General features: G+C 50.5%; 2 protein-coding genes across 3 annotated transcripts; one reads left to right on the forward strand and one right to left on the reverse strand.

The window, feature by feature from the left end:
* Positions 1-2,537: 2,537 nt before the first annotated feature.
* CKMT1A (creatine kinase, mitochondrial 1A) lies at positions 2,538-7,856 on the forward strand. 2 transcript variants are annotated; one of them, XM_034994009.1, is made up of 9 exons: positions 2,538-2,901; positions 3,541-3,739; positions 3,943-4,038; positions 4,415-4,636; positions 4,771-4,856; positions 4,975-5,098; positions 6,951-7,085; positions 7,286-7,411; positions 7,615-7,856. In XM_034994009.1, the coding sequence occupies exons 1-9, from the start codon at positions 2,753-2,755 to the stop codon at positions 7,729-7,731; spliced, it is 1,254 nt and encodes a 417-aa protein (XP_034849900.1). In that variant the 5' UTR covers positions 2,538-2,752; the 3' UTR covers positions 7,732-7,856. The 2 variants fall into 2 exon arrangements, with proteins under 2 accessions (XP_034849900.1, XP_034849902.1); XM_034994011.1 differs by lacking the exon at positions 3,541-3,739 and having other exon boundaries at positions 2,822-2,901.
* Positions 7,857-8,026: 170 nt separating this feature from the next.
* On the reverse strand, positions 8,027-24,198 carry STRC (stereocilin). Its single transcript, XM_034994012.1, has 29 exons — positions 23,953-24,198; positions 22,649-23,434; positions 22,534-22,558; positions 20,533-21,787; positions 19,479-19,541; positions 19,290-19,400; positions 18,955-19,121; positions 18,571-18,757; positions 18,317-18,432; positions 17,921-18,053; positions 17,380-17,562; positions 17,038-17,076; positions 16,668-16,835; positions 16,446-16,511; positions 15,872-15,997; positions 15,483-15,541; positions 14,558-14,681; positions 14,333-14,445; positions 12,649-12,784; positions 12,059-12,255; positions 11,769-11,859; positions 11,400-11,556; positions 10,587-10,756; positions 9,839-9,994; positions 9,316-9,458; positions 8,976-9,124; positions 8,630-8,727; positions 8,387-8,534; positions 8,027-8,204 (listed from the first exon to the last, which is right to left on the reverse strand). Exons 1-29 carry the CDS (start codon positions 23,996-23,998, stop codon positions 8,098-8,100), a joined length of 5,319 nt encoding a protein of 1,772 aa, XP_034849903.1. The 5' UTR covers positions 23,999-24,198; the 3' UTR covers positions 8,027-8,097.
* Positions 24,199-26,342: the final 2,144 nt, after the last annotated feature.

Here is a 26,342-nt window from a genome sequence, read left to right on the forward strand (position 1 = left end):
ATGCGGGGCTCCATGCGGGGCTCCATGCGGGGCTCCATGCGGGGCTCGATCCCAGGACCCTGAGATTATAACCTGAGCTGAAGGCAGATGCTTAACGACTGAGCCACCCAGGCGCCCCTGCATTTTTATTCTTATCTTTTCATTCTTACTTAGGTTTCCCTGGCCAAGACAATCCCAAGTTCCATGTTTTTCCTCTGCAACTTCAGGGATCCTACCACTTTTCAGTCAGGTGCCTCATTATACTGACCCCAAGGCATCCTGAATGAGATAGGGATGATTCTAAGGACCGTCCCTAAGGGAAATAGAATCCTCCTTAGTTCTGCTTAGGCTCATGTTCTCTCCACCACTCCAACCCTTCAAACAAGTTATTAAAACATCTTCTAGTTAATTAACTTGTCTTCTCACCTCCCCCACCCCCCGGAAAAATGTAGGCTCAGTCCCTGGTCATCCATTAGAACAATCCAGTTCAATGAAATAATACATACAAGACTTCCTTATAATTGTAAAGTGCTTTATAAATGTTAAGTAGTATTGATATCATTATCATTAAAGAAATCAAATATATATATATATATATCAATTACTTCCTGTATGCCATAGGATAATTTTTTAAAGTGAGCATTAATACATTATGTGGCTGTTAGAGGCTCACAGGGAATAAGAAAAGTACACAAATACATGTCTTTTCTCAGCGGAGCTAGTACTCAAATTTGGACAGCTAGTCTCCAAACTTGAGTGCTTTCTCTATTCCTCTGGGCAAGTCTTATTTTTCCTTCTGTAATTCTCTCTTCTTGTTTCCTACCTCTTTAATCTTAGTAACCACCCTCTCAATCAAATAACAACCCTACTGCTCTGAAAGATTATCTCCCTTCTTTATCTGGGTAAATATACACCATTCCAAGTAATTATATTTGCTTGCTCATAACTACTCCTTAACCTAGACACTGAGCCCACAGGTAACATTTTCCATCTCTCCAAAAGTGACTCTAATTGTAGAACTCTATTCTCTGATATTTGTTCTCTTACCAGAAGAAGGAATTAAGTGACAGACACAGAAGAGAGGGGGATGGCTTCTAAGGATACCAAGAAATGAGGGAGGGAGGAAAAGGAACACAGGAGAAGACTGAGAGGAATAAAGGGAATCAGAGTATAGGGGTGGGGTCTCATCAGTGGGGCCAGAGGACAATGTGAAGGGAATTTATCTTTCTCAAATAAGATTTCCAAGTATCTTACTATCTTGTGGGTACACCAAGATAGCTGAGAGAAGGGACTAACACCATCATACGTACCCCACCTTAACTGACTTTCCATACTGAAGCCCCACATCTCTATTTTGGCTCCAGCATTCATTCTCTTTCCTGCCAGGACAAAGGTCAAGTCACATGTAAGTCACACTTTGAACTGTGGGAACACACCCTCTCAAATCTGAATACACACCTTGTGAGGAGAGAGGACAGAAGACCAGTAGGAAGGCAGAGATTCCCTGGCAACTTTAGCCCTTGAACACCACTCCCCTTTACACTCTGTATTAAACAGCATTAGGGAACTAAGAGAAGCAACACTTGTGGTGGTTGGAGACCTGTGCCTGCCTGTCCCATTCCTACACGTCGTCATCTTACCACACCCTTCACTTCACCTTATACTCCCCTCCAGCCCAGGAACTGGAAGGTACAAAGAGGGAAGAGAAGGGAGAGGAGAAAGAGGAAACTAACGATTCCCTGCCCAGCCCCAGCTCCATACCCAGGGCGACCAACAGGTAGGCAAGCTTGCAGAGAATACTCAGAGGGAGTCCTGTGGGCAGCAAACACTTCTGAAGCTGGATAAAGCACGAAGAATTAAAAGTTCGAAGGTGAAGTAGAAGATGGAGAGGAGGGGAGCGGGGGAGGAAAGCTGGAGATCATGAGAAGTGGAGGCAGGACAGGGCTTCAGGCTTGGGGGCTGAGTGGGGGTAGGGAACACAATATAAATGGGATAAGAGTTAATGTTTCTCGAGTTCCTCTCAGGGAATTCTTCCACAACCTTGTAAGAATAGCACAGCTGTGGCAGAAGGGTGCCTTCGTCCTCTTCCTGGTTCTAAGGAAAAGGTGACCTTGAGCCACCAGGCGTCTTTCCCACTATCTGCCTCTCTGTGCTTCCTTCTTGTCTTTCTCTGGTATCTGTACTTATTCCGCGGTTTCTCCCCACGGCCGCCTCCCCTGAGATTATGAAGAGGTTGCTGGGGAAGGCCGAAAACTAGAGAAGAGGTTGTACAATGTCACCCTTTAACACCCAGAGTGACGAATCGGGTTCCCGATTAAATGGAGAGGCTTGGGGGAAGGGTGTTTAGCCTTTCGCGGGTCCCCTCGGGTGCTGTCCTGTACTTGGTGCTGAAATCTGGGCGACCTCGTCTCAGGTGGGTCCGCGTCCCCAGCCTAGAGTTGGTCCCCTAATCTACCTGTCGGTGCTTCCCACCTCGGCCCCCGCACACCTAGCTTGGTCGCAGGCGAAAAGGCGGGGCCTGCATGAGCCCCACCCCTGGAGACTGCAGCTGGGGCCTCCCTCTCCTCCACCGCCCGCCGCTAGCTCATTGCGCCTCTCCTGCAGTCTGGTTGGAACCCGCTCCGTCTCCGGCTCCAGCCTCCACTCCGGCCCCCATTTCGGCTCCAGCCTCGCACCCAGTTCCGGCCCTCAATCTTCCTGGTTGCATCCTCCCTCCCCGTTCCTGCCCTGCGCCAGCTCCAGCCTCGGGATTGAGTAGCCGGTCCCTCAAGCCATGGCTGGTCCCTTCTCTCGTCTGCTGTCCGCCCGCCCGGGGCTCAGGCTCCTGGCTTTGGCTGGAGCTGGGTCTCTAGCCGCTGGGTTTCTGCTCCGCCCGGAACCTGTAAGAGCTGCCAGTGAACGACGAAGGCTGTATCCCCCGAGGTATCAGTGTCTGAGGCGCAGGGGTGTGTGTGTGTGGGGGGGGTGACGGGAACGAAGATGGGGATGGAGATGAGGACCCGGGCAACAGAGAAGGGTTATAATCACGAAGCCTCTGGAGTGGAGTGCTGTGCAATCTGGAGACCTCAGTGGGTTAGGGATTGAGGCCAAAACCGTGAGGCTAACGCATTCCTGGGGACCTGTAACGCGCAGTCCCCGCCCCCAAGACCCGTTCTGGCCCTGTGAGTTCTGGCTGCCCCTACTCTGCCCAAATCCCTAATTGAGAGACCAGTAACTATCCTTTTCGCTTTCCTCCATCTCCTTTCCTGCTGTTTCCCCCCATTTCCTGAATTCCCCTCTTTGGTCTTGCCCTTCCCCCATCCCTGATGCTGTGCTAATGGTAGGAAAGAACTGAGCAAATCTGGGGGAATTGAGCCGGTCGCTGAGAGGAAGCTAGAACTGTTGGGAAAGAATAGACCCTGAAAGTCCCTAAAGAGATTACCAAGGTTTAGGCCCCCTCTAATCTCCCCTCCTCACAAGGAGCAAAGCCAGATATGGATAACTGGATAGCTCCCAGGTGACTGCACTGGGTCTAGGCCCCCTGTGCCCTCCCTCCATGGTTACTGGGTACCCCCTCCCTAGCGCTGAGTACCCAGACCTCCGAAAGCACAACAACTGCATGGCCAGTCACCTGACCCCAGCAGTCTATGCCCGGCTCTGCGACAAGACCACACCCACTGGTTGGACGCTAGATCAGTGTATCCAGACTGGCGTGGACAACCCCGGCCACCCCTTCATCAAGACTGTGGGCATGGTAGCTGGAGATGAGGAGACCTATGAGGTAGGGGGCCCCCAGAGTCTCCCTGGTGACCCAACTCATCTTCCCAGTAATCCCAGCTCCTTCCCCCTACAGACCCTTCACTTTCCTTTAAGGCTGGACCTTCCATACTCACGTTTTCTGACCCAGTGAAATCAATCCACAACTAAAGCCTGAAAAGGGATCTCCTCTTTTTAACCACCCTCTCCCTCTTAATTCCCCATCAGGTATTTGCTGAGCTGTTTGATCCTGTGATACAAGAGCGACACAATGGATATGACCCCCAAACAATGAAACATACCACTGACCTGGATGCCAGCAAGGTAGGTCAGATATTCCCCATCTGATTTGCATTGCCTCATGTACAACACTGTTTCTCTAATCCCTTCACCTTAATTATTTCCTGACTCGGAGTCATTAGACTGCTGAGCTTTTAGTGTTGGTGTGGGGGGAGGAATTGTATCTTAAGAAGCAGCGGATATGGAGAGGAGAGGGTGGATGAGAATGACCATACCCCAAAGTCAGCAGTTTGAGGGAGGGTTCATAATGCTCCCTTCAGTTGGAGTACTTGCTCGTTGAACTTCTCCTTCCAGTGCATGCAGTGAGGGTCCCTACAGTCCTTAAGGTCTCTCCTTCCCCTAGGCCCTCAGTTCCCACCCACTGTGTCTGTGACTTATATTAATTTCTCTGATTCCCTAGATCCGTTCTGGCTACTTTGATGAGAGGTATGTATTGTCCTCGAGAGTCAGAACTGGCCGAAGTATCCGCGGACTCAGTCTTCCTCCAGCCTGCACTCGGGCAGAGCGACGAGAAGTGGAACGTGTTGTAGTGGATGCACTGAGTGGACTGAAGGGTGACCTGGCTGGACGTTACTATCGGCTCAGTGAGATGACAGAGGCTGAGCAGCAGCAGCTTATTGATGTGAGGGGCCTTGAGAGGGAGCAGGATTGAGGAGCAGATGGAAATTAGAGTCAGAGGGGAGGGTGGGCCAGATGAGACAGAGGCCCAGGGGCTACTGTGAAGATTCTTAAACCAAGTCCTTTTACTTGCCTCAGGATCACTTCCTATTTGATAAGCCTGTGTCCCCATTGCTGACTGCAGCAGGAATGGCTCGAGACTGGCCAGATGCTCGTGGGATCTGGTATGAGGCTTACCTTACCTCTTTTGTCCCCATGCTGTTAAGTGCCTTTTATTCCTCTGTCTCTTCCAGTTCTTGACCTGCCTCTTGATCCCTGTCTTTTCCTCTTTTCTGCTTTCAGGCACAACAATGAGAAGAACTTCTTGATCTGGGTGAATGAGGAGGATCATACACGGGTCATCTCCATGGAGAAGGGTGGCAACATGAAGAGAGTGTTTGAAAGATTCTGTCGAGGCCTCAAAGAGGTTGGAGAAGAATGTATAAGGGAACTAGGTGGGAGGACATAAGGAAAAAACAAAGACTAGACTGTATAATTTATCAACCAACTCAGGACACTTTTGATGGCAAAGGGGATCACTGTCAATCACTTCAGGACAATATATCAGGACTGTCCAGGGAAAACCAGGATAGATGGTCACCCAAGAATAGAGAGAAAGAATGTTAGGAGCCTAAGGTAAATAAAGCAGTTGCCAGATAAGACAAAGAAGGAATAACTGAGATAGTGGGTCAGTGCCCAGGATGTGGGGAGTGTGCAGATAAGGAAAAGTTTGAGCCTGGATCAATGTAGGGAGTGAAAGATTGGTGTATTCGTGATTCCATTGTAACTACCCAGTTCTGAACCAAGGTAGGCCTTAGCTCTGGATTCTGTCATTCTTGCTAAAGTATCATGTCTAGGGTTTAAGCTGAGAGTAGGAGGGAGACCGGGGAAAATGGAAGATGGAATGGCTTAAGTTCCAGAATGTGTGGCTCTACAGAATTCCTTAATCTTACATGGATTAGGTCTCCATATTCTATTCTAGATTAGAAATCCCCATAAACCCAGTTCTTATTGTATGTTCTCATATATACAATTCTATTTTGGACCTGTAAAGACAGAGAGCTCCTCCTCTTTTAAATTCTAGCTGGGAAGTTTTTACTGTTTTTGGCAAATAACAGATAACATATTCTGACTCTAAGTGGGTAGGGGAGTACTTTTCAAATGATATGCCTCAGGTTTCTCATCTGTAAAATTGGGATAGTAAAGCTTCCTACATTTTATGTTGTTGTGGGGATCAAATGAGATAATGCATGTAACATGCCTGGCCCATAGTAAATGTTCAGTGTTAGATCCTGTTATTATTATTATTATTATTTTTTAAAGATTTTATTTATTATTTGACAGAGAGAGACACAGTGAGTGAGGGAACACAAGCAGGGGGAGTGGGAGAGGGAGAAGCAGAATCCCCGCTGAGCAGGGAGCCCGATGCGGGGCTCAATCCCAGGACCCTGGGATCATGACCTAAGCCAAAGGCAGACGCTTAACGACTGAGCCACCCAGGCATTCCCTGTTATTATTTTTTAATGGAAGGGTTTCCTCTTGTTCAGCCTATTAGATAACCTCCCCCCATGCCATGGATTTTTCCTGAACTATGAATAGGGTCCCCTTTACTCATGTTAGGTAGTTTTCATGTCCATCACTCTGGCAGATCCCCATCTCTTGAACTCTAATGGTCATCTCCATGATTAGGATGCTGAAGTGAAACAAAACACCCTTCCCATACTCCCCTCTCCAACCCCTCTTGCACACCCATAAGTATGAGTCCGGTTCTTCTAGACTGTTTGCACCTTTCTCTCTGCCTTCTCACATGTACTTTTCCCACAGCTAACAGAAGGCTTTCTTGCCTCTTCCTATTGCAAAGCCTACACCCTCATTTTATGTGTGAAAGAACCCTTCCAAACTCTAGGCTCATTAGCAAAGCAAAGATAATCCATGCATGCTGAGCTCATTGAATAATCATCCCTTTCTCAGTTCAGTTTACCACCTCCACTCATTTCCCTAGATCATCCCGAATGCATCATTCTCCCAAGTTTCTCTTCTTCCACACACAAGATATTTTGCTGTAATCTCACCATTATGGCCTTGCAACATCAAAATTACCTTGTATGCATGATAATAACAAGCCACTTACACACACACACACACACACACACAGCAATGTCATTCTTTCACAGCCCAAGTTTCTGGTTCTAGATATACTTTTAGAGTTCCTGTAGGTCTGGCTAAGGGAGGGTTCACATATCCCTGACTTTTCACTAACAGAGCCTTTATGGACTCAGGTGGAACGGCTGATCCAGGAACGTGGCTGGGAGTTCATGTGGAATGAGCGTTTGGGATACATCTTGACCTGTCCGTCTAACCTGGGCACTGGACTTCGGGCAGGAGTGCACGTCAAACTGCCCCTGCTAAGCAAAGTAAAGGAATTGTGGGGTTAGAGCAGGGTGTGGGTGAGGAAGGTGGCTGTGTGTGGATGGGAGGGTGGGAGCATTTTGGAAAGGAGCCAGACATATTATGTCTGGAAAATGTCAGGGGAAAGAGCTCTGAGCATGTTCAGGGTAAAACAAGTCTCTGCCCCCTACTGACCCCGCCCCAACCCCTATCTCCTCCCCTCTAGGATAGCCGCTTCCCAAAGATCCTGGAGAACTTAAGGCTCCAAAAGCGTGGTACTGGAGGAGTGGACACAGCTGCCACAGGCAGTGTCTTTGACATCTCTAATTTGGACCGACTGGGCAAGTCAGAGGTGAGATCCTTAGGGATTAGGGTGAGGAGAGGCATAGGTCTGTGGGGGTTGAAATATGACAGTGAGTGGGCCCCAGGAATCTGAAATGAAATTCAGGTTGAGTGGGGAGGCAACTGGAAATGAGTTCCTTGAGCAGGCAAATCAGTGCTAAAGAATAAAACTCAAGTTATGGGAAGCAGAGGTCAAGGGTTAGTGTCCTTCAGGTGGAGCTGGTGCAGCTGGTCATCGATGGAGTAAACTATTTGATTGATTGTGAACGGCGTCTGGAGAGAGGCCAGGATATCCGCATCCCTCCACCTCTTGTCCACAGTAAACATTAAATCCCCCTCCCCAGAAGATGACTCAAGATCCCCAGGAGTTCTGCTCATTCTAATGTGGCCCATTCTACTTGCCTTGGATGCCCCCAACTCCTTCTGTCCTAGTAAAGACTCCTTGCTATGCTCTAGCTGTCTGTGTTATTTCTAATGGTTGGGGTGAGGAGGGTCTAGCCTCCAGGAAAGGAAAAAAAGCAGTGGGGTTATTTATGATGGAAAGAAGACTCCAGATATGGCATGCCAGGAACACTGATTCTCAGGTGGGTGGAAAGCATTAGCATTTTACCCATATTCCTTATCAGCTTCCTGAGGATAATTAGAATGCATTTCCATTTGCATTTTATTAAAGTTTCTTTCCCAACAGCTCTCTCTTTAACTGTGGAGACAGGTTTGCAGCAGGTTGCCAAGGAAGCAGGTGGTCAATGCCATGGCCCAGGAGGGTTGTGACCAGTCCTGAAGGCCCCAGGCTGTGCTTCGACCTATAATGAGACAGAGAATGGGAGGAATGTTACAACTGTGTTCCCCAGGAATCACTGATAGATGGAAACTATCTGCCTAGACCCCTTTATTCCAGGGATCTCCCTGAGTCAGAGAGCACCAAGTTCAGGGTCAGATTCTGGGTCAGGAGTTGGCGGGTCAGGCTGTGCATTTGGGAACTCACCCTGCTGTTCTGGGCTCTCCTGCCCCTCGTGCTGGGCCCATGCCACAGCTCGTCGCTGCTCAGGACTCAGAAAGGCCATTTGTTCAGGAGTGACAGCCACAGCCTGAACACTTGTGAGACTAGATAGCTGGGAGGGGCTGAACACCACCTGGGGGTGGGGACAGGAATCAGGGCATCCATTGTGGCCCCCGTTGGGCCCTGGCTCTTCGTGGTCACCGCACGCCCCAGCCCATCAATACTTACAGCAAATTTAGGAGCAGGGATGACAGAAATAGCAAGAGGGGTAAGGCCCTGGATCTGTTCCTGCAGCAGTGCTGAAAGGGCCAGGTCTGGGATCCCCGCTGTTGAAGCAAGTGGGATGGGCATCCAAACGTTGTCTTCTACTGGCCTTCCCCCTTCTCTTCAAACCTATAGACCTTCTCCAACCTCTCCCAAAGTACCCTACCATACACCTTGCCCAACACATCTCCAACCTCTTACCTAAATACCTTCTTGGACTCCCACCCTAAGAATTCCACAGCAGTCTTCCACCCATGGTACGGAAACCAAACCCTGACAACTAGTACCAGCAGTGGTCCAGCCTCCCTACCTGCTATTGTGCCAATTTCGGTGAAGATCTCCGGCCCCCAGTTACTGATGGGGCCAAAACCGCCAGGCCGCACAAGGAGCTGGGCTAGAACTTCCAGTTGCTCCTCAGAACACTGGAGATGCAGATTGCCCAGGAAGAGAGCTGCTTGGCTGTGGAAGAGTGGGATGGAAGGGAGGAAGATTCAGCCACAGTGATAGGGCCCATGGTCATGAGCTGGGAGTATAGATGGCTTCAATGAGGCCCCTTACTCCATGGGACCACTCTTTCGTGAGCCTTCCAACCCCAGTGAGTCCACCTTTACATCAGCACCACCACCCACACCCTTCCCTCTGCAGGTGACCTGAATTCCCAGCTGCTGATATGTTGTAGCTCCTCCGGCCGAAGTCCACAGAGCGTATAACCCAGTGCAGTCAGGTGAAGGAAGTCCAGGTGGCTCACATGCCGGCCACTCTGCCGCAAGAAACTGGAGACCACAACCCGGAGCTGGGATGGGGATGGAGGGCACAGAATAAGGAGAGAAATCATGGGGAATTCGTGGAAGAGGAAGTGATCAGGGAAGTGACAAGTGCTACTGGATTACATACTTGTATTATTAAGACCTGAAGATCCAATAGCCGTGGGGAAGGTTGAGAATCCAAAGAAGAGAAGGCCAGGGAAAACAGGCAGGAGGGAGTTTGACCTGTTTGGGGCCTCAAAGTGAATAAATCACAGAGTTCCTAATGCCACAAGTAGGGGGTATTTAAAAATAGAAAGAATGGCCAGGCAGAGTGACAGGAAAAATATTCCTTAGGCTTTAGGTGACCTGGAGGCCTGGACCTGTGGAATGGATGTTTGGAAGGTAGTAGGAAAAGGGAAGGTGTTACCTGGACAGAGCTCCAGCCATCTATCTGCCCCAGGGTGCTCAGCACTCCCCAGTCCACTAGGATCAGCTCCTGTAGTTCTCGCTCTCCTAGACCTATTAAGAGCCGACCCAGCTGCAGGATCTGCTCAGGTCGGAATCCCCGGGGAGGACCCCACAACTAGGAGAAAGAGAAGAACAGTGTGAATGGAAAAGCAATGGTCTAGGAGTCAGAATGCTGGGTCTTAGTCATGCTTCTGACCTTAGCTGTGTAACTGTAGGCAAATCACTTGCCTCTCTGGGTCTTGAGTTTCCTCAACTGTATGCTGAGGATGCTTTAAGGTTCCTCTGACTAAGGTGTTACTGAAAGACACTAGAGTCTCAGTAGGGAAGATAGCAGACTCTAGTCCATGAGTTCTAAACTTTTATGTGCACCAGACTCACTGGGAATGCCTGTTAAAATGCAGAACCTTAGAGCCCTAAGAAGATTCTTCAGTGAGTCTAGCATGGGACCCTGGCATCAGCATTTTAAAAACCTGCTCCCTGGATAATTTCGATAAACAGTAAGTTTTGGAACCCCTGCTTTCTTCCTTCTACCCACTGTACTAGCTTCCTCTTCTCCATACTCATCTCCTCTGACCCCCTACTTAGGATCCAAACTCTCTAATTCTTTAATCTCCTGTTTCTCCCACCTCTTACCCAGCTATCCATTCCCTTGTGTCCCATAATTGCACCCAACCAGCTTCCTCATGTTGGCCTCTCCATAACCTAACCTGTTTTGCCTTGCCCATTGCTGCCCGTAGTCCTTCAGGCCCAAGTCCTGGGTCTCCTGCAAATAATGCCAGGCAGTCCTCAAAGTCTGCGAGCTCCATCTCTGCAATCTGAGTTGCTGACCAGGCTGCTGGGAATGTCCCCCGTACATCTGCACAATTTGGCACAGGTTCTGAAGGGGTAAGGCAGGCACAGGGGTCAGTGTAGAACTAAACTATGCCCAGAGAAATATCTATAGAAGGAATGATTCCCTCCCACCTTTGGATAGGGCAGTGTGGACACCATGGACCAAAGGATTACTCTAGTGTGAGAATTGTAAGACTCAAAGGATGTTAGAACAAGTAAGTGACTAGAAAGGACAAGCCTTTCATTGTATAAATGGAAGACTGAGGGAGGTTGCCTAGGGATTTAATGGCAGGTGTAGATCAGAACCCAGGTCTCTGGCCCCACAGGGTCTCCCTCCTACATCCTAAGCATCTTTCCAGCAGACAGCTCCATACTCTAACATAGAGCCAAGCCTGGAAGCTGGGACACTGTTAACAGGGATAAGAGAATGGGAAAGGGGAAGTCCCAGGCTAAAAATGCAATAGGTTCTAAATTTCTAGGGCAATAGAACCCTAGAACTGGAAAAGACCTTGTAGATCATCCCTCTAACCACTTTGGTTTATAGATTAGAAAACCCAAGCCCAGAGAACAGAAAGTGTGCAAATCTACTTAAAGGGCACAGCATACCTAGAGCCTAAACTTATGACTACATTGCTGGATATTGTGTCCTATACACCCCAATAGACATATGAATATTTGGGTAGTTTCACCTGGGAGATCTTCTGCAGTAGGCCGTACAATCCCAGCTACCAAGGCTGCTTTCTTGGGAGCAAGCTGTGGCCTCCCACATAGCTGTCCAACTCTGCTCTGCTCCCAGCTCTGCTGTTTCTCTAGGAGCCGCTCCAGGGTCTCTGGGCCCAAGGCTTCCTGCGTGAGAAGGTAGATGGAGGGTGCAGAGACCTAGGAAGGTCAGGGCCAGCTGCTGCAGCTGTAATTCCAAAGTCCTGTCTCTTTTTAGCAGTTTCCCCCAGATTCAGGCTTCCCATCCCTTGCCCTCAGCCTCCTTGGCCTTAGCTCCCCAGAACCAGCTCACCAGTCCCCTCTCTGCTCTTACTCCCTCCCTTGTTCCTTCACCTCACCCTGGGGATCAAGGAAATAGCTTCAGTAGACAGAGTGAGTACTAGGCGTCCAGCTTGCTCTACTTCACCCTGGCTCCACAACTCCGGCTTCCTGGGGGACAGGAAGAAGATCAGGGGCTGGGATGCTAAGAGAACTGTGAGGGAAAGGAAGGGGAAAAGAGGACATGCAAGGACTGGGGACTCAGGGCTCCAAGGAACCTCGAGTGTATTGAGTGAGCTGCCACTGATGATAGTGGCTAAGAGGGTGGGTGTAGAAGGAGTTAGAATTGGAAGTTCCCGAAGGTTCATACCCAAGAACAGGCTCCTGCAACAGGAGCCATCCCAGCTCTGTGGCAAATGGCTCTCCTAGGCAGAAGCCCTGCAGCTGATTGAGATGGGCCAGCAGGATCGGTAGGGGGATCCGTCGTGTACTCTCTATCCCCAGGAATCCAACCAAGGGGCCCAATGTCTCCAGCACTTCCCTTGAGACTGTTGTCTCCTTTGGAGCCTGGAGAGGGGCATCAGGCCTTGGGATAATGCATCTCTGACTCAGGACCAGACTCTTTGATCAAGACACCAAAACCTTTGATTTTTCTCTCTGTCCAGTTCCCAATGGCAAAACAATAGCAGTGTTTACTTCCTTAAATAAGGAGCCCAGATAGGAGGAGGCTGAAAGGCTAGGAGATGGAATCCAAGGAATTTTTGGGACTCCCATGAATGTGGACAAGAAATAGGAAGCAGGTTCTCAAGGAATGGAACCTAGAGGTAGATCTAGGAGCTAGGGTCTTGTGGACAAGAACATTTTGTTCGGCATCAAAAGTGTCTAGAAGACAGAGAGCATTGTCTGAGAGGTGAATATTATCCAGGCAGCAGTTCTGAGTCTGGTAGGTTGGACCCTTACCAAGTTTTGTAGTGCTCTCTCTGCCAGGGCTGCCCGGTGGAGGGGGGTCAGTGTCTGCAGTCGCTCTGGAGCTCCTCGTACCAGCTCCACCACCAACATGATAGAGTCATTGGACAGTCTATCCATCAACCGGACCCTACAGCAGTTTGACAACATGGGCCCTCAAAAATGAGCCCTGCTGAAATGGGCCACATTGCCCAGACAAAAGAGGTAACATCAGACCAAACCTTACGGCCCTAGACAGGATCTGATATCAAATTGCCCCAGATGCAATTCCCATCATAGTGTTTAAAGGGAGAGAACAAAAGGAATGACATATTTCTAGTCTTCCTGAGAAGAAATGACCAATGATCCTACCATCTAATGGAATCCAAACCCCAAATATTAAATATCATTAAAACTCCCCCCCGCCGCCCCGTATAGATTAAGAAACAGGCTCCCAGAGGTGGTGGGATCTTACTCCCAGTTCCTCTCTTCCACAGTGCCACCCTTCCTCTACTTGTTGTGAGGAGGTCCTCTCTCATTTGCATAGCGTTACACAGTTTACCAAGTTCTTTTGGGTATTCTCTCATTTGATCCTTATAACAAGATCTTGAGGTAAGACAGGTATTTTTCTTTCACAGATGAGGAACTCAGGTCTTCCAACTCATGGTCTAGGATCTTTCACCCTATCTAGGTCCTTGGAATTCTAAATTATCTCCAAGGACCAATAAATTTAAACAGATTTGAATTTTTTTTTTAAGCCCTCTTGTCCCAAAATTAGAAGTGATATTTTACACTCTATCTAGGGTTGCCAATTCTGGAACTGGAACTAGGCCATGTAGCACAAAGGCCAAAATCTGTGGAAAGGCCTATAAAAATGAAGGATGGAGTCAACCGCTTTTATCGTCACCTCATCCCTAGGAAGACTAACACCAGCCGTTTTCTACCCTGACTTACAGATCAGATGGCAATGGGGTAGGGATGGGGGTAAAATAGAAAAAGAAGCCTATGAGAGATACTCACAAACTCCTAGAGTCTGTTTTAGGAGGACTCAGGTTCATGAGTTTTCTCTCCCCACAACTCTTACCCATACTTGAATGCGCTCTACAACATTCTTGCTATGGGACCATCCAGCCTACGCTTGAATAGCTCTTGAAAGTTGAAGTCGGGAATTCACTACCTCAATTTTCTTTATATTTTGCAAGAATCTGATTTTTATTCCCTCATCCTTGTGATGCCCACCAGGGCCCTTCAGAAACATGCCAATCTATTTTCTATTTGGTAGCCTTTGGGGTATTTGAAGGCATTTATTATGCATGTTTCATACATGTTCTCTTTCTGTACTCCACTGAACACACTGACAACATGGTTACTTAAGCAGACTACAGTCCTCTAGGGCAGAATTGGACCATTGCCTCCCTCCAGTTCAGATATTCTATCTCTATTAATGTGGCCTATTATATTATGATTGCTTGGCGGGCCACATCATAGTGTTGCCCGCCCTCAGCTGTCCCATGTTGGGGCCATGTTCTGGGAGCCAGTCAATACATAGAGCAACTTTGAATAGAATCCTCTACTTTGGGCTATAACTGATGTTAGGGAACCATCAGAAAGAAAACCACCACCTTAAGGGCACTTCCTAAGGGCAGATCTTTTACCCCAAGTTGAAACTCCTAAGAAGCCAGTATCTCTAGTTACTTACGGTGAATCCAGGAGTAGCTTGGTGTCTAGCCCACTCAGTTCTGGCCCCAGGGTTGCCAGCTCTGGCTCAGGCATGGTCATCCTCCGCTGTAGCTCTGCCCAGATACAGGCTCTCTGTAGGACAAGGTGGAGAAACAGGTCAGGACAGAGTTAAGCATGGGGGCTGGATTCTGTATCCAGGGTCCCTGCCTCCCTGCTCCAACAAATGCCTAAGCACCCCTCTCACCAGGCTCCCTCGAATCCCGGTGGGCAGCTGATAGATCATATGCACTACTTCGAGGAAGTCTGCCATCGAGTTGATCTGCTGCAGAAACTCACACGACATGCCCCCTGCCAGGGTGCCCAGAGCCCTGTAGGTTTGTGAGTGGATAGATGCTCATTCAACACATGCCATGGTCTGTCTGCTCCTTGTATCAACACTCTCGACACAAGTACAGATGTTCATTTGTGGTAGCTTATAGTTTGAGAAATGTTTTTCCATAGATATTTTCATTGGCTCCCCACATCATCACTATTTATCAGAGAGGAAAATAAACGTTCACAGAGGTCAAGAGACGTTCCCAACATCATTCTATTACAAACATGGTAAACTGAGCCAAGAGCTATGTCTTTAGATTCTGAAGTCCATGATTCTTTCACTGTGGGTAGAGGTTAGGGTATACTTACTTATTCCTGTTCATTGCTGCTTGGCCAGTGGTTCTGATTAATGAACTGGATCAAACTAACAACAACAAATGTCTATTGGGAGCTTGCACGGGGCCAGGCACTATATATTAAGTACCTTATATGCCTTATGTCACTTAATCCTCACAACCACATCCTATGAGGTAGGTACTGTTTTAATTCTCATTCTATAGAAGAAAAAAACTGAAGCTTAGAGAGGTTAAATGACTTGCCTAAGATCACAAATACGTGTCAGGGCCGGGACCTGACCACAGGTTTTCTGAGTCCCTTAAACTAATCAGGGTAGTTGTGGTCCTGTGGGAGGGCAAGAGGGTGAAGGGAGGAGGAGCCAAGAGAAGGCCCACAGGCTGGGATGAGGCATCCTTCGTCCCCACATCTCCCATTGCATACCACATCGTGCCAGGCGCATGATAAGTGCTCAAAAAATGTTAGTCAAATTAAACTCACCGCCAATGCAAGTTACTCACTGCAGATTCCTGAGTGTCAGGTTGGTGGGCACCTGCATCTTCTTCCAGAGAAACTGTGCCTACAAGAGGAAAAAGAGGAGCAGCGCCCCAGCAGAGGTATTTGCCTAAGAACTTAAGATGTCTTGGATCCAGTCCTGCCTCCCCACCCTGTGGGTCCCACCAGCCTCCTACTCTCCCAAATGCACATTCCTCCGAGGGAGAGAGAGAGAGCGCGCGCGGGGGGGGGGTGGGGGGGGGAATGGGGCATTAGGGAGGAAGGAGAAGGAAAGAGTAAAGCAAGTCACATTATAAAGTATAAAGGATGCTCGGGATAACGTGCCCAATCCAGGGCTGATGGGTAAAAGGGGCGGAACGTAGAGGGTAGTCCTGGGGTAAGTGGGGAGAACTACCTGCTGCTCGGACCAGGGCAGCTCGCGATAGCGCCTTCGGTGGGCCAGAAGAGCCGTGGAGTCCAGCTGCAGCAGCTTTAGCGGGAGCAGGGGAAGCAGGCAGTCTGGCCAGGTGGTGGGGGTGGGCTGCTGCTGGGGATGTGTGTAGCAGTGTCGTGATAGGGGAGCGGGGAGCCACGGGGCAGGAAGGGACCAAAGCTAGGAGGAGGATGGATGGCCTCCGCGGCTAGAGCCGTGCACGCCGGGAAGCCTTCCCATCGAAGGTGGCTGCGGGCAAGTCTTGCTGCCATTTAGGCACCTGGCAGACTAAAGTCCTCTCTGATTTTTGCTCTTTATCTGAAAGCAGGCTGGTTGGCTTGGAAGATTTCTCAGACCCTTCTGGCTTTGACATGCTAGGCCATTGTGGATCACGCTGCCCTGTCTCTGGACCTGGGGAGGGCTGCTAATGTCTTGGTGGGCACAGAGCCAGCCTGGACTCTCAGGGCCACTCAGGGCGAGCGTGGGAGGCAGCACCAGCCATACGAGACTGCCCTGGGACATGGCGAGGAGTTTAGTTGGGAGATGCCACACGTACCTGACCAGGGATACACACAGCTGCACCGGCACCTGTCGTACCTATGTTTGTAACTCCGTCTTTCACCTGCATGACAATTCGCAGTGTGTGTGTGTGTGTGTGTGTGTGTGTGTAAGGAAGTGGGGAGGTGTGGGAGGCCTTCCCTGGCCACAGGGAAGATGCCCTCCTCCTTCCCCAGAGCCCACATCCCTGAGTGTCTCATCCTCCCTGCCACTCTCATACCCGAAAGGTCTGCAGCAACGCTGCGGTCTGGCAGGCTGAGAGGCGTGATAATTGGGGGGCCAGGCAGGAGCAGGCCCCCACCAGAACTCGCCTAGGGATGGCCTGGAGTGTCTGGGAGCTGAGGCCTGGTAGCAGAGGGTGCAAGGAGCAGAGTTCCTCCAGGGACAGCTGGGGAGCAAGAGAGACAAGAGTCCTGAAGAAGAGAGGCAGGGCGGGGGGGGGGGGGGGGGGGGGAAGACAACAAGCACAGTACAGCACGCGCGCGCGCGGCAGGTGTGAGGGGCTTAGAGGGAAGAAAGGGGCAGTTGCGGGAGCCAGGGAAAGGGGGACAGGAACCTCTGGGGGATGTTGAGAAGTTGCTGCTACTCACATCATGCCTGGGGAGGAGCCGTCCAAGCAGTAAAACAGCCTAAGGTGGGATGGGACAGGAAACACCGGCTCTCAGGTCCTGGCAGCCAGGTTTGAAACAAATCCCTAGGGCTACCCTCCAAAACTTCCAGCTCCCTCTCTACCACCCCCACTGATGAGCCTGGCTCCAGGCTCTTCTTGATCTGAGGAAGGGGGATGAGGGAGTCTTCCTTGGGACAGAGAAAAGGGAGGAGGCTCCAGAGGAGCTGATGGTATCCCTGAATATAATTCTCTTGACTGGGGTTCCCAGAGGCGGGGGCGGGGGGCCGGGGAGGATGGATGCCAGAGAGTGAGACAGGCCCACCTGGGCAGGTGTGACACTGGTTCCCTGCAGGGCAGGAAGCATGGCTCTAAGCTGGGGCTCTGACAGCTCCTGTAGGAAGCGGAGGCCCAGCTGAGGGAAGAGAGGGGCCCAGACTCGCAGCTCTCGGGGGCTCAGCACAGCTCCTCCAGAGGAGCGCAACACTCCCAGAAGTTCATATGCCACCTGTAACCAAAGAAGGTTTGGGACTGGAGAGAAAAGACAAGTGAACCTTAAACTTCCTGTCCAATCCCACATTTGGATTTCCCAGGGCCTGGGCTAGAGCTTAGAACCAGGGATGGGAAAGGAACAGAATGAGTGTAAGATGTCAAAGGGTATGTTTGGGGTGTCATAGACCAAATGGCATAGGGTCAGGAAGAGGTAGTAACAGATAAGAATGACCATGGAAAAAGGAACAGAGGTGGCAGGGGTCAGGGGAGGGATGGCACCGTTGCGCTCAAGCTTGGTTGGGATGACTGGGCAAGTTTTCCACACTGACCCAAGGAAAGCCTGGAGTCTTATAGGCCTGTGCCAAGGGGCTCACCCGTCCTTGTGGGCTGAGGGTCCCGTTGGCCGCACATTCCAGCAGGCCCCGTTCTACCGGCCCCATTGGGTCACTCAAGGGTACCAGGCTCTGCAGCTCCTCAGGGCTCAAGAAACAGGCGAGGGACCCCAGCCTGAGAAGGACATGAAGCTGGCCTTCATGTGGTCACGGAAGCTGGCACTGAGTGGGGACCACGTAGGTACATAGAGTAGGCACTCTGACCACTAAACTAGGAAATATGGGTGCCATAGATAGGCCTCTGTCCTCCAGTCCAGTACTGCCTGGGGCCACTGCCTACTTTCTTGCCCCTTCCTTCCTAGGACCCCGACCCACCATGGCAGCCATCCTCACCTCTCTCCCAATGTGGCCTTGATCACTGATCCCACAGCCACTCACCTGCGTACCTGCTCCTCTCCATCCTGGACACTCTGGTTCACCAGGCTGCGTAGCACATGTCGGGCGTGCCCTGGCCCAAGACCTGCTGCTGGCCAGCTATCCTCCAGGGCCTGGATCTGAGATGAGGCAGGTCAGCTTTGTGTTGGGGTCACTATGGGACACTTGTGGGGAGGAGCTCACCAAGAGACATGCTACTGACTCCTGTCCCACCTAGCAGGAGATGGGCTAGTCAAGTTAAGAGGATCACGTCCTACCTGGTGAGGGCTGAGCTGCAGAAAGTTTTCCAGAGGGAGGTGGGGGAGCAGGGGCAGCACTGCCCACAGTAGCTCCTGGGACCAGGCAGGCACTTCCCCGAAAAGCTCAGGGGCCAGCAGGCGCTTTGCAAGAGCCTCCTTCTGTTCAGGTCTCATTCCTGGGCTGTAATCCCGAATGGCAGCCAGGCTGGGGAGAGTAATGGGTCTCAACCCTTGGCCCTGTTCCAAACAGTTGTCCCCTGGCTCTCTGCAGCCCCTACTGTCGTGGGCAAGAAGGAGACTCTCCCTAATTTTAACAGAGAGGATCTCAGGAAGGGGCTGTGCTAGGCTGGTGGGGTCGGCCTGACCCTGACAGGATCAGGAGGAGTGGTGTAGGGTCCTTACACACTGTCGTTGGCCAACAGGGATGGTGGGAAGCGCATCAGGTCAGAGACAGCCAAGAAGGGGATGAGCGGTGACAGGTCAATGAAGAGCTGGGAGGTGAGGCGTGGGTAGCGCTTGAGCAGCAAGGCTGTCAGGCGACCCAGGGCCTGCTCCTCAGATGGTGGTACCTGTGGGGGGCACAGGAATGGATGCTGGCTCTGGAAATGCTCAGTATCCTTGCTGTCTCCTCTCGAGTTCCTCCTTCCCCTGGGCAAGCCCTCTGCACACCGGGTTCCAGGTGCTCTTGATTCCTAGATTTCTCCCTCCACCCTGGTTCCCCCTCTCTCAATGCCTACCTGCAGCTGGGCCCAGGAACGGTGCATGAGCGTCAGGAAGCCCTGAGCAGCCTCCCTCTCTGCTGAAAGCACCAGCTGCTGGAGATTTTCCGGTGGCATGTGCAGGTATGCCTAGGAGTGGGAAGTTCTTGTGGACATGGCCTCACTGGGTTGTGACCCAGCCCACCCATGGGCTCCTCCATCTGTTACCTGCACTAGAATCTGCAGGGCCCAAACACTCTTCTCCCTCTGGAGCAGATCCCATAGCACAGGCTGGTGGGGAGACAGACAAGATGCTAAGAGCTATCTTCTCTGTCCCTCCTGAAGCTTCCCCAGGTGCTCCAACTCTACTTGCTAGGATGCTTGTCCTTCATCTGAAGCTATATGTGTGTCTCCTCAGATATTAAACTCCTTTAGGCCAGGGATGATGTCTCTAACTTCTCCTGTATCTTTTTCCATGCCAGGTTCGTTGCTGGATCAATAAATAAATACTTGGAGATCTGAACCAAATTACTATGAATCTAAAATAATTTCATTGGATGCAGGGCTTGAGAATGGCGGGCCTTAACATGGAGGAAGGAATCTTTACATACCCTACAGAACCTAGCAAAGTGCCTTATATATAACAGGGAACCGATGAGTTAATTACAGTATTTATATATTCTAGCCCCTTCACTCTACAGAGAAGAAACAGAAGCCCAGGAAACCTAAGTTAAATTATTTGCCTAACACCACACTAATTTGTGACATAGTTGAACCCAGAACCCAAGACTTCCGATTTATAGTTGCCCTGAATTTTTCTCATTTCTGCCTTATCTTCCTTTATTTTGCCAGCCTCCAATTCTTGCTCTCTAGGGACAGAATTAGAGCCCTCCAACTTGATCCCTTTCCTTTCTGGAGCAGAAAGGGGGAGAGTCAAAGAGTCAGAATAATGAGATACCATTCATTGCATGTTTATGTATCCTGCTATCTACATAAGCCCACAGCATGTCTTATCTTAGGTAATCCTTACAGCTACCCCCCCCAAAAAATTGACATGATCATTCTCCCCCATTTATAGATAAAAAAAATATCGCCCAGAGAGGTTAAATAACTTGTCCAAGGTTGATCATAGAACTAAGATGTGAACCCAAGCCTGTCTGACTCCAGAGCTAGGTGCTTCAGTCACTGTAGTATACTATACTATCATCCTCTCTGTATTAGAGAAACCATTTGGAGGCCCTTCCCTCTGTTCCAGGGGCTTTCACCTTGGCAGATCACTCACACTGAAGCAGGCCAGCAGCTCCATCTTGTCTATAACAGAGCTGGGGCTGGCGGTGGGTTCAAAGCCCAGCGGGGTTGGCCGATCCTCCCGTCCCAGGTACTCTCCGACTGTCTGTAGCACACTGCGCCGGCCCTCTGGGTGGAAGGCATCCCAGAAGGAGCAGTTGTCTGGGAGACTGGAGAGCATCAGGGCCTGTCCCAGCATTCCCTGGGCCTCAGTCCCCCCGGCCCCTGGACCCAGGAGAAAGGTCAGCAGGCGCAGGAGATAATGTAGGCGTGTGGAGTGGGCAAGGGCTGGTACAGAGGACTGACAGCGTGGCAACTGGGATAGCATGCCAAGCAGGAAGGGAGCTGGGGCCAGGCACAATGGGGATGGTCCCAGTGGTGGCAGAGAAGGCAGAAGAGGGCCCAGGAACCCCTCTAGGAAGCAAGTGTCATTGCCCCCACGACTTATCCTGCACTGGCCAGCAAGCCAAGGCCAGAAGGGCACCAGGGCTTCGTACATGGTGTCATTGGCACAGACCATCATCAGGAAGCTGCCCCCATCTGGGCAGCGTTCCCCACAAGGTCCAACGTGGCAGGGAGGGAAGGCAGTGACATCTGGGGTGGGGCCCTGGCACACATGCTGAACCCAAGCCTGATTGCTGGGGGGCACAGCCTGCAGACCCGCCTCTCCACACAGCCGCTCAGCCCACAGAGTCTCATTCTCCAAGAAGCAGCCCCAGAAGTTCTCTGGGGTGAGGGGAACAGGGGGCAGACCTTCAGGACAGCTGGTAGGTGGTGGGAGCAGGTCAGCACAGAGCTGCTTTACCAGGCGGCGGTTGGGGCCAGACAGGGCTGAAAAGGAGAGGTTGCTACATATTGCCTCCAGGAACTGATCAGGAAACTGGTCGTGGCAAGCCTGTAGCCAGCCTTGGGCACCTGGTGCCCATGAGACTGCATACCACACAGCTGTCTGGCAGATGGCAGCGGTGCTGGGAGGGGGCCGCGGGGTGGTGGGCTTGGCGTGCTGGCAGAGCAGGTGGATGGAGAAGTTGGAAATGCTGTAGGGTGGTGCTGGGCCTGAGTGGTTCTCGCAGAGGGCCTCCACAGAGATGGCTCGCCGTTGGCGAGGGCTGATGTGGGCCAAGGGCTGGGAAGCCCTGGGCAGAGGTACACCTGTGCTCAGGCAGTGGAGGAGGGCAGGGGGTGGGGGTGGCGATCCAGACAGAAAGCCCAGCGCCTGGACATCCCAGGAAAGGTTGTGCCGGATGCCCCTGGGTGTAGAAGGAGGAGCAGACGGCATCTGGTCAGTTCACATTTCCTCCAGTCGAACATTCTGACCCTGGCCCAGAGCCCAGCATGGGGGGTGGCAAGCATAGGCTTTTCCAAAAGGTCCCTGGGAGAATAGGTTTTACTGGTTTAAATACTGGAATGTTGGAAATGGGAGAGAGGTCTGTCCTGCCAAGTCACAGAATCACTCCAGCCCAGTTGGAGTCCCTTCTGTCCACCTGGCTCCCTTCTTTCTCTTTTCTTCATATGCTTTTAGGTAGCTTAAATCCAACCCTTGGTTGACCTCATATCAGGAAATCTGCCGAGCAAGTGAGTAAGTCTGACTGTGCTCTGGCATTGTTGTACCGAAATAGTAAGGGATAGAGGAATCCAGTCTTGTCTTTTCTTTCCATACCCCATCTTTACTAGGTAGTATTTATTAAACACTATGTGTGAGGCACAGTTCTAAGTGGCTTACACATACAGTATCAACCCATTCAATCCCTTTCAACAACTCTATGGTGGCTAATATTATCTATATTTTATAAGTAGGGAAACTGAGGCATAGAATGAGAATGTAACCTCCCCAAGGTCACATGACTAGGTAAGGTAAAGCTGGGACACCAACCCAGACAGTCACGCTCCAAAACCCCTAAACCACACCCCTCCCATCAGTTTTCTCCTCCACTCTGGAGGCTGATGACTTCCCAGGTCCAATCAGAACTCCTCTCCTGGTAAGAGAGGTACTTACCATAAAAGCAGCTGCTGAAGGTTGCCTAGGAGGGAAACAGTAAGGAAGAGGACTCCCCCAATCTCACCCCTTCTTTGCCCTGCCACAGCCCAGCCCCAGACCTGGCAGCACTCACCTCCCTGGCACTGCCCATTGCCATCAGGCTCTGGTTGCCCCAGAATGGAGAAGACCTCATCCCGTAGGGAGTCGGTGACACGGAGCAGCCCCTCCTGGAAGGCAGCAGAGAGGGGGGCCCCCACTGTGCGCAGCAGGCCTCCCCAAAGAGCCTCCTCAGAGCCCAGCTCCCCTGCTGGGGTGAGCAAACCCAACAGACCCTGCAAAAAGTGAGGGGTGGGCTCCATCCCATTGAGGCCTGTGGCATTGGCGGGGTCCACACTGGGCTGCACCTGTATCAGCGCCTGCCAGTGTGTGCCCTCTAACAGCAGCTGCAGAGAAGGCAACCAGTCAGCCACCAGGACACAGTCAGAGGGCCCATCACGAGTACACGGGGGCCGGGTAGGGGCTGGAGGTCCCACGGGAAGCAAGGCTCCTAGCAGCACCTCTGCGAGCCCACCCAGCACACCTGCCTGGTGCCCCAGGAAGTCCCGGGGGGTCTGCTCCTGTCCCAGCAGTGCCAGCACATCCCCTAGCAGCCCTAGCATTGGCTCCCAGTCTGGGCTGCCTCTCAGGGTCACTAGGAAGTCGTGGAGCCGGAGGGCAGGGGGCTGGAGGGGTGGGGGCTCCCCCACAGGTCCCTCCCCCATTCTCCCAGGCTCAAAGGAAGAAGAAATGTTGGCCAGGAATGCAGAGAACCGTGAGTGGCTGAGGGACCCCTGGGGAGCCTGGTCCATGGTGGAGAGCAATGACTTCAGGAGGGAGAGACCAGGGTCCAGGGACTGAATCCCAGTAGGGACCAGAGTCACTGTGAAGAGAGAAACAGGAGCTCACTAAAGGGGAAGAGCCTAGAACCCAATTCAGCCTTGCCCTGGAGCCCAGCCCTAGCTTGGATCTAAGGAGGAGGCGAAGGGGATGGCGAGCCAAGTCCCTTTACTGAATCAGCCTACAGGAAGTCTTGACCTGCTTTCTTACCCCTCACTTTCTCCCTAGCCTTAGTCTCTGCCCATCGTCCTTTATCTTTTATAGAAACCAGTTAATCTCTGCATTCTTATTTTTTCTTAATATTTTATCTATTTATTTGACAGAGAGAGACACAGCGAGAGAGGGAACACAAGCAGGGGGAGTGGGAGAGGGAGAAGCAGGCTTCCCGAGGAGCAGGGAGCCCGATGAAGGGCTCGATCCCAGGACCCCAGGATCCCAGGACCCCGGGATCATGACCTGAGCCGAAGGCAGACGCCTAACAACTGAGCCACCCAGGCACCCCTCTCTGCATTCTTAAGTCTCTTTTTAGCAACCATCCCCTTCATCCCCAGCCCTGCTCACCTGTGCAGGATAGTGGCAGCAGCAGAGGCCAGAAGCTCAGAGCCATGCTTCCAGGTGAGCACCGGGAAGAGGTGAGTTCTGGTTACTCTCACCTTGTGTGGGATAGCCAGGTGAGGGCAGGGCACTGGGAGGCAGCCCGAGTTGCCACTGACACTGTAGTGTGGTCTTTCAGGAAACAGTATCTGTAACCTGACAGGTTTGTCACCTGAGCTACTGAATACCTGATCATTGGGCTTTGGAAAAAGGTGTGCTTCTGTGAGAGGGACCAGTGATAGGGGATCCCAGGGGGCCCTTGGAGGAGCCCAAGGCTAACTTAGCCTCAGTTAAAAGCCAGGATGCAGATTGGAGTGGGCAGACATGGAGGTGGAGACCTGGAAACCAGGGGTGTAATCTGGTTGGGGTAGGGGTGGGGGCTGCAGAAAAATATAAGAAAACAAAGAGGGTCCAAAGGAGTTAAAAAGCAAGTAGGATTTGAAGAATCAAGGCAGAAAGGGGGCCCAGAAAAAGGAGCGGGGCAGCCAGGTATAAACAGAGAAGAGGAATAAAGACCAAAGTCTGGTGCAAAGACAAAGCATTCAGGAAGAGGAGAGCTGCTTTCAATTCAGTACCAAGAACCACAAAATGCTAAGAATGGGGCAGGACTTCAGAGGTTCCACACACCAAACCTCTCATTTTATGGATGTGCGACTTGCTCATTGGGCCTTTCAAATGTTTGGGTTTGCCCTCTGGCTCTCTTCCTGTGGCCTAGGTGAAAGCCCTGTAGAAAATTCTGAGCTGAGAAAAGAGATAAACCAGATTAAATCACTGTGCAAGGGGGCTACTTCCCACACTCACACATACACGCATGCACACACGCACACATGCTCACACACACACACACACACACACACCACACAGAGTACTTCTCATAGATCAGAGAGATCCTATTCAGAATAACTGGGTCTGGTCAAGACGAGAAGTCTTTTCTGTCCTCCATTTATATATCCCCAAAGGCCTTTACTTGATACCAGCTCTAAATAGTAATTCAACACTGAGGCTCCACTTAAACCATTATTCTGTCCCTCTTTCCTCAGAACCCTCCTCTATTCTATCCCCCAAGCCCACACATTCAAATCTATTATTAATGAGCTTCTGCCCTAAAAAGTTCACTTAGGATCGTAGAATTTTAGAACTGGAAGTGACCTGAGGGATCCTGTGGTAAAAACTTCTCATTTTATAAATGAGGAAATTGAGACCCCACCAAAATGGAATGATTTGGCCAGGCCTCCAAAGTTGAGGATGGTGCTAGTATTTTCCAAGGCAAATAAAAAGTCAGGATTAGTGAAATGATCTATTGCACCCCTTTGCTAATATTTTCCCTTTGCCCATCAAAGTTACCACATCTAGTCTGGAAAGCAGAGAGGAGAATCAAAGAATATGGCCTGGATTCCCAATAGTTTTCTATCTCCTGGTTCCAGCCCATCATGCAATCCATTTGAATTTCTGCCCTTGGTTCTGTAACAACCCTCTTATGATAAATTCTCTTTTTTTGCTAATAGCATAGCAAAAAAAATGAGATGGCTTGGGTTCAAATCCTGGTTCCAATGTTTACTAGCTGTATGTTGTGGGCAGTTTTTAAATCTCTCTGTGTCATAATGTTCTGTTCTATAAAAAGGAGAGATCCTAGCATGGACTTATTGAGAGGACTAAATTAGATAATGCACTTGAAGTACTTAGCACAGCATGTGGCATTCATCCAACAAAGAGTAAGCACCTATCACGTGCCAGGCACTGGTACAAAATAAACATTCACTAAATGTTACTACTATTGTTATCAGACTAGCTCACTCTGAATTATTTTATTTGAAACTAAAGAGCCCTAATTAATGCAGAAATTCTTACCAGAAAGTAGTGTCTTGAGTAAAAGACCTTTAGAACAGGTATGAAACTAGTTGGCTCAAACGGAGAGAGTAACAATGAGTACTCCCTCAACCCAGGCTGGGAAATTCTTGGCAATCCACATGATGATGGAGCAAGTGGTTGGTTAAGCAATCCTATTGCCACCAAAGATTCAGACTACGTGCCAACTGAGGGTAAAGTATTTAGGGTTTATAGCTAATACAGCAAGCTATTCGATATAAGCAGGTTATTGCTTATACAGTTGGCCCTTGACAAGGCAGGTGATTAGGGGCACCCCCCAACCCACCACTGTGCAGTCAAAAATCTTAACTACCCAAAAACTTAACTACTAATAGCCTTCTGTTAACTGCAAGCCTTACCAACAACATAAACCATCGATTAATGCATATTTTATATATTATATGTATTATATACCATATTCTAATAAACTAGAGCAAAGAAAATATTATTAACAAAATCATAAGGAAGAGACAATACATTTACAGTACTGT

Source organism: Mirounga leonina, unplaced genomic scaffold, assembly GCF_011800145.1.
Source record: "Mirounga leonina isolate KUSES-001 unplaced genomic scaffold, KU_Mleo_1.0 Mir_91, whole genome shotgun sequence".
In the NCBI taxonomy this organism is placed as follows: Eukaryota; Metazoa; Chordata; class Mammalia; order Carnivora; family Phocidae; genus Mirounga; species Mirounga leonina.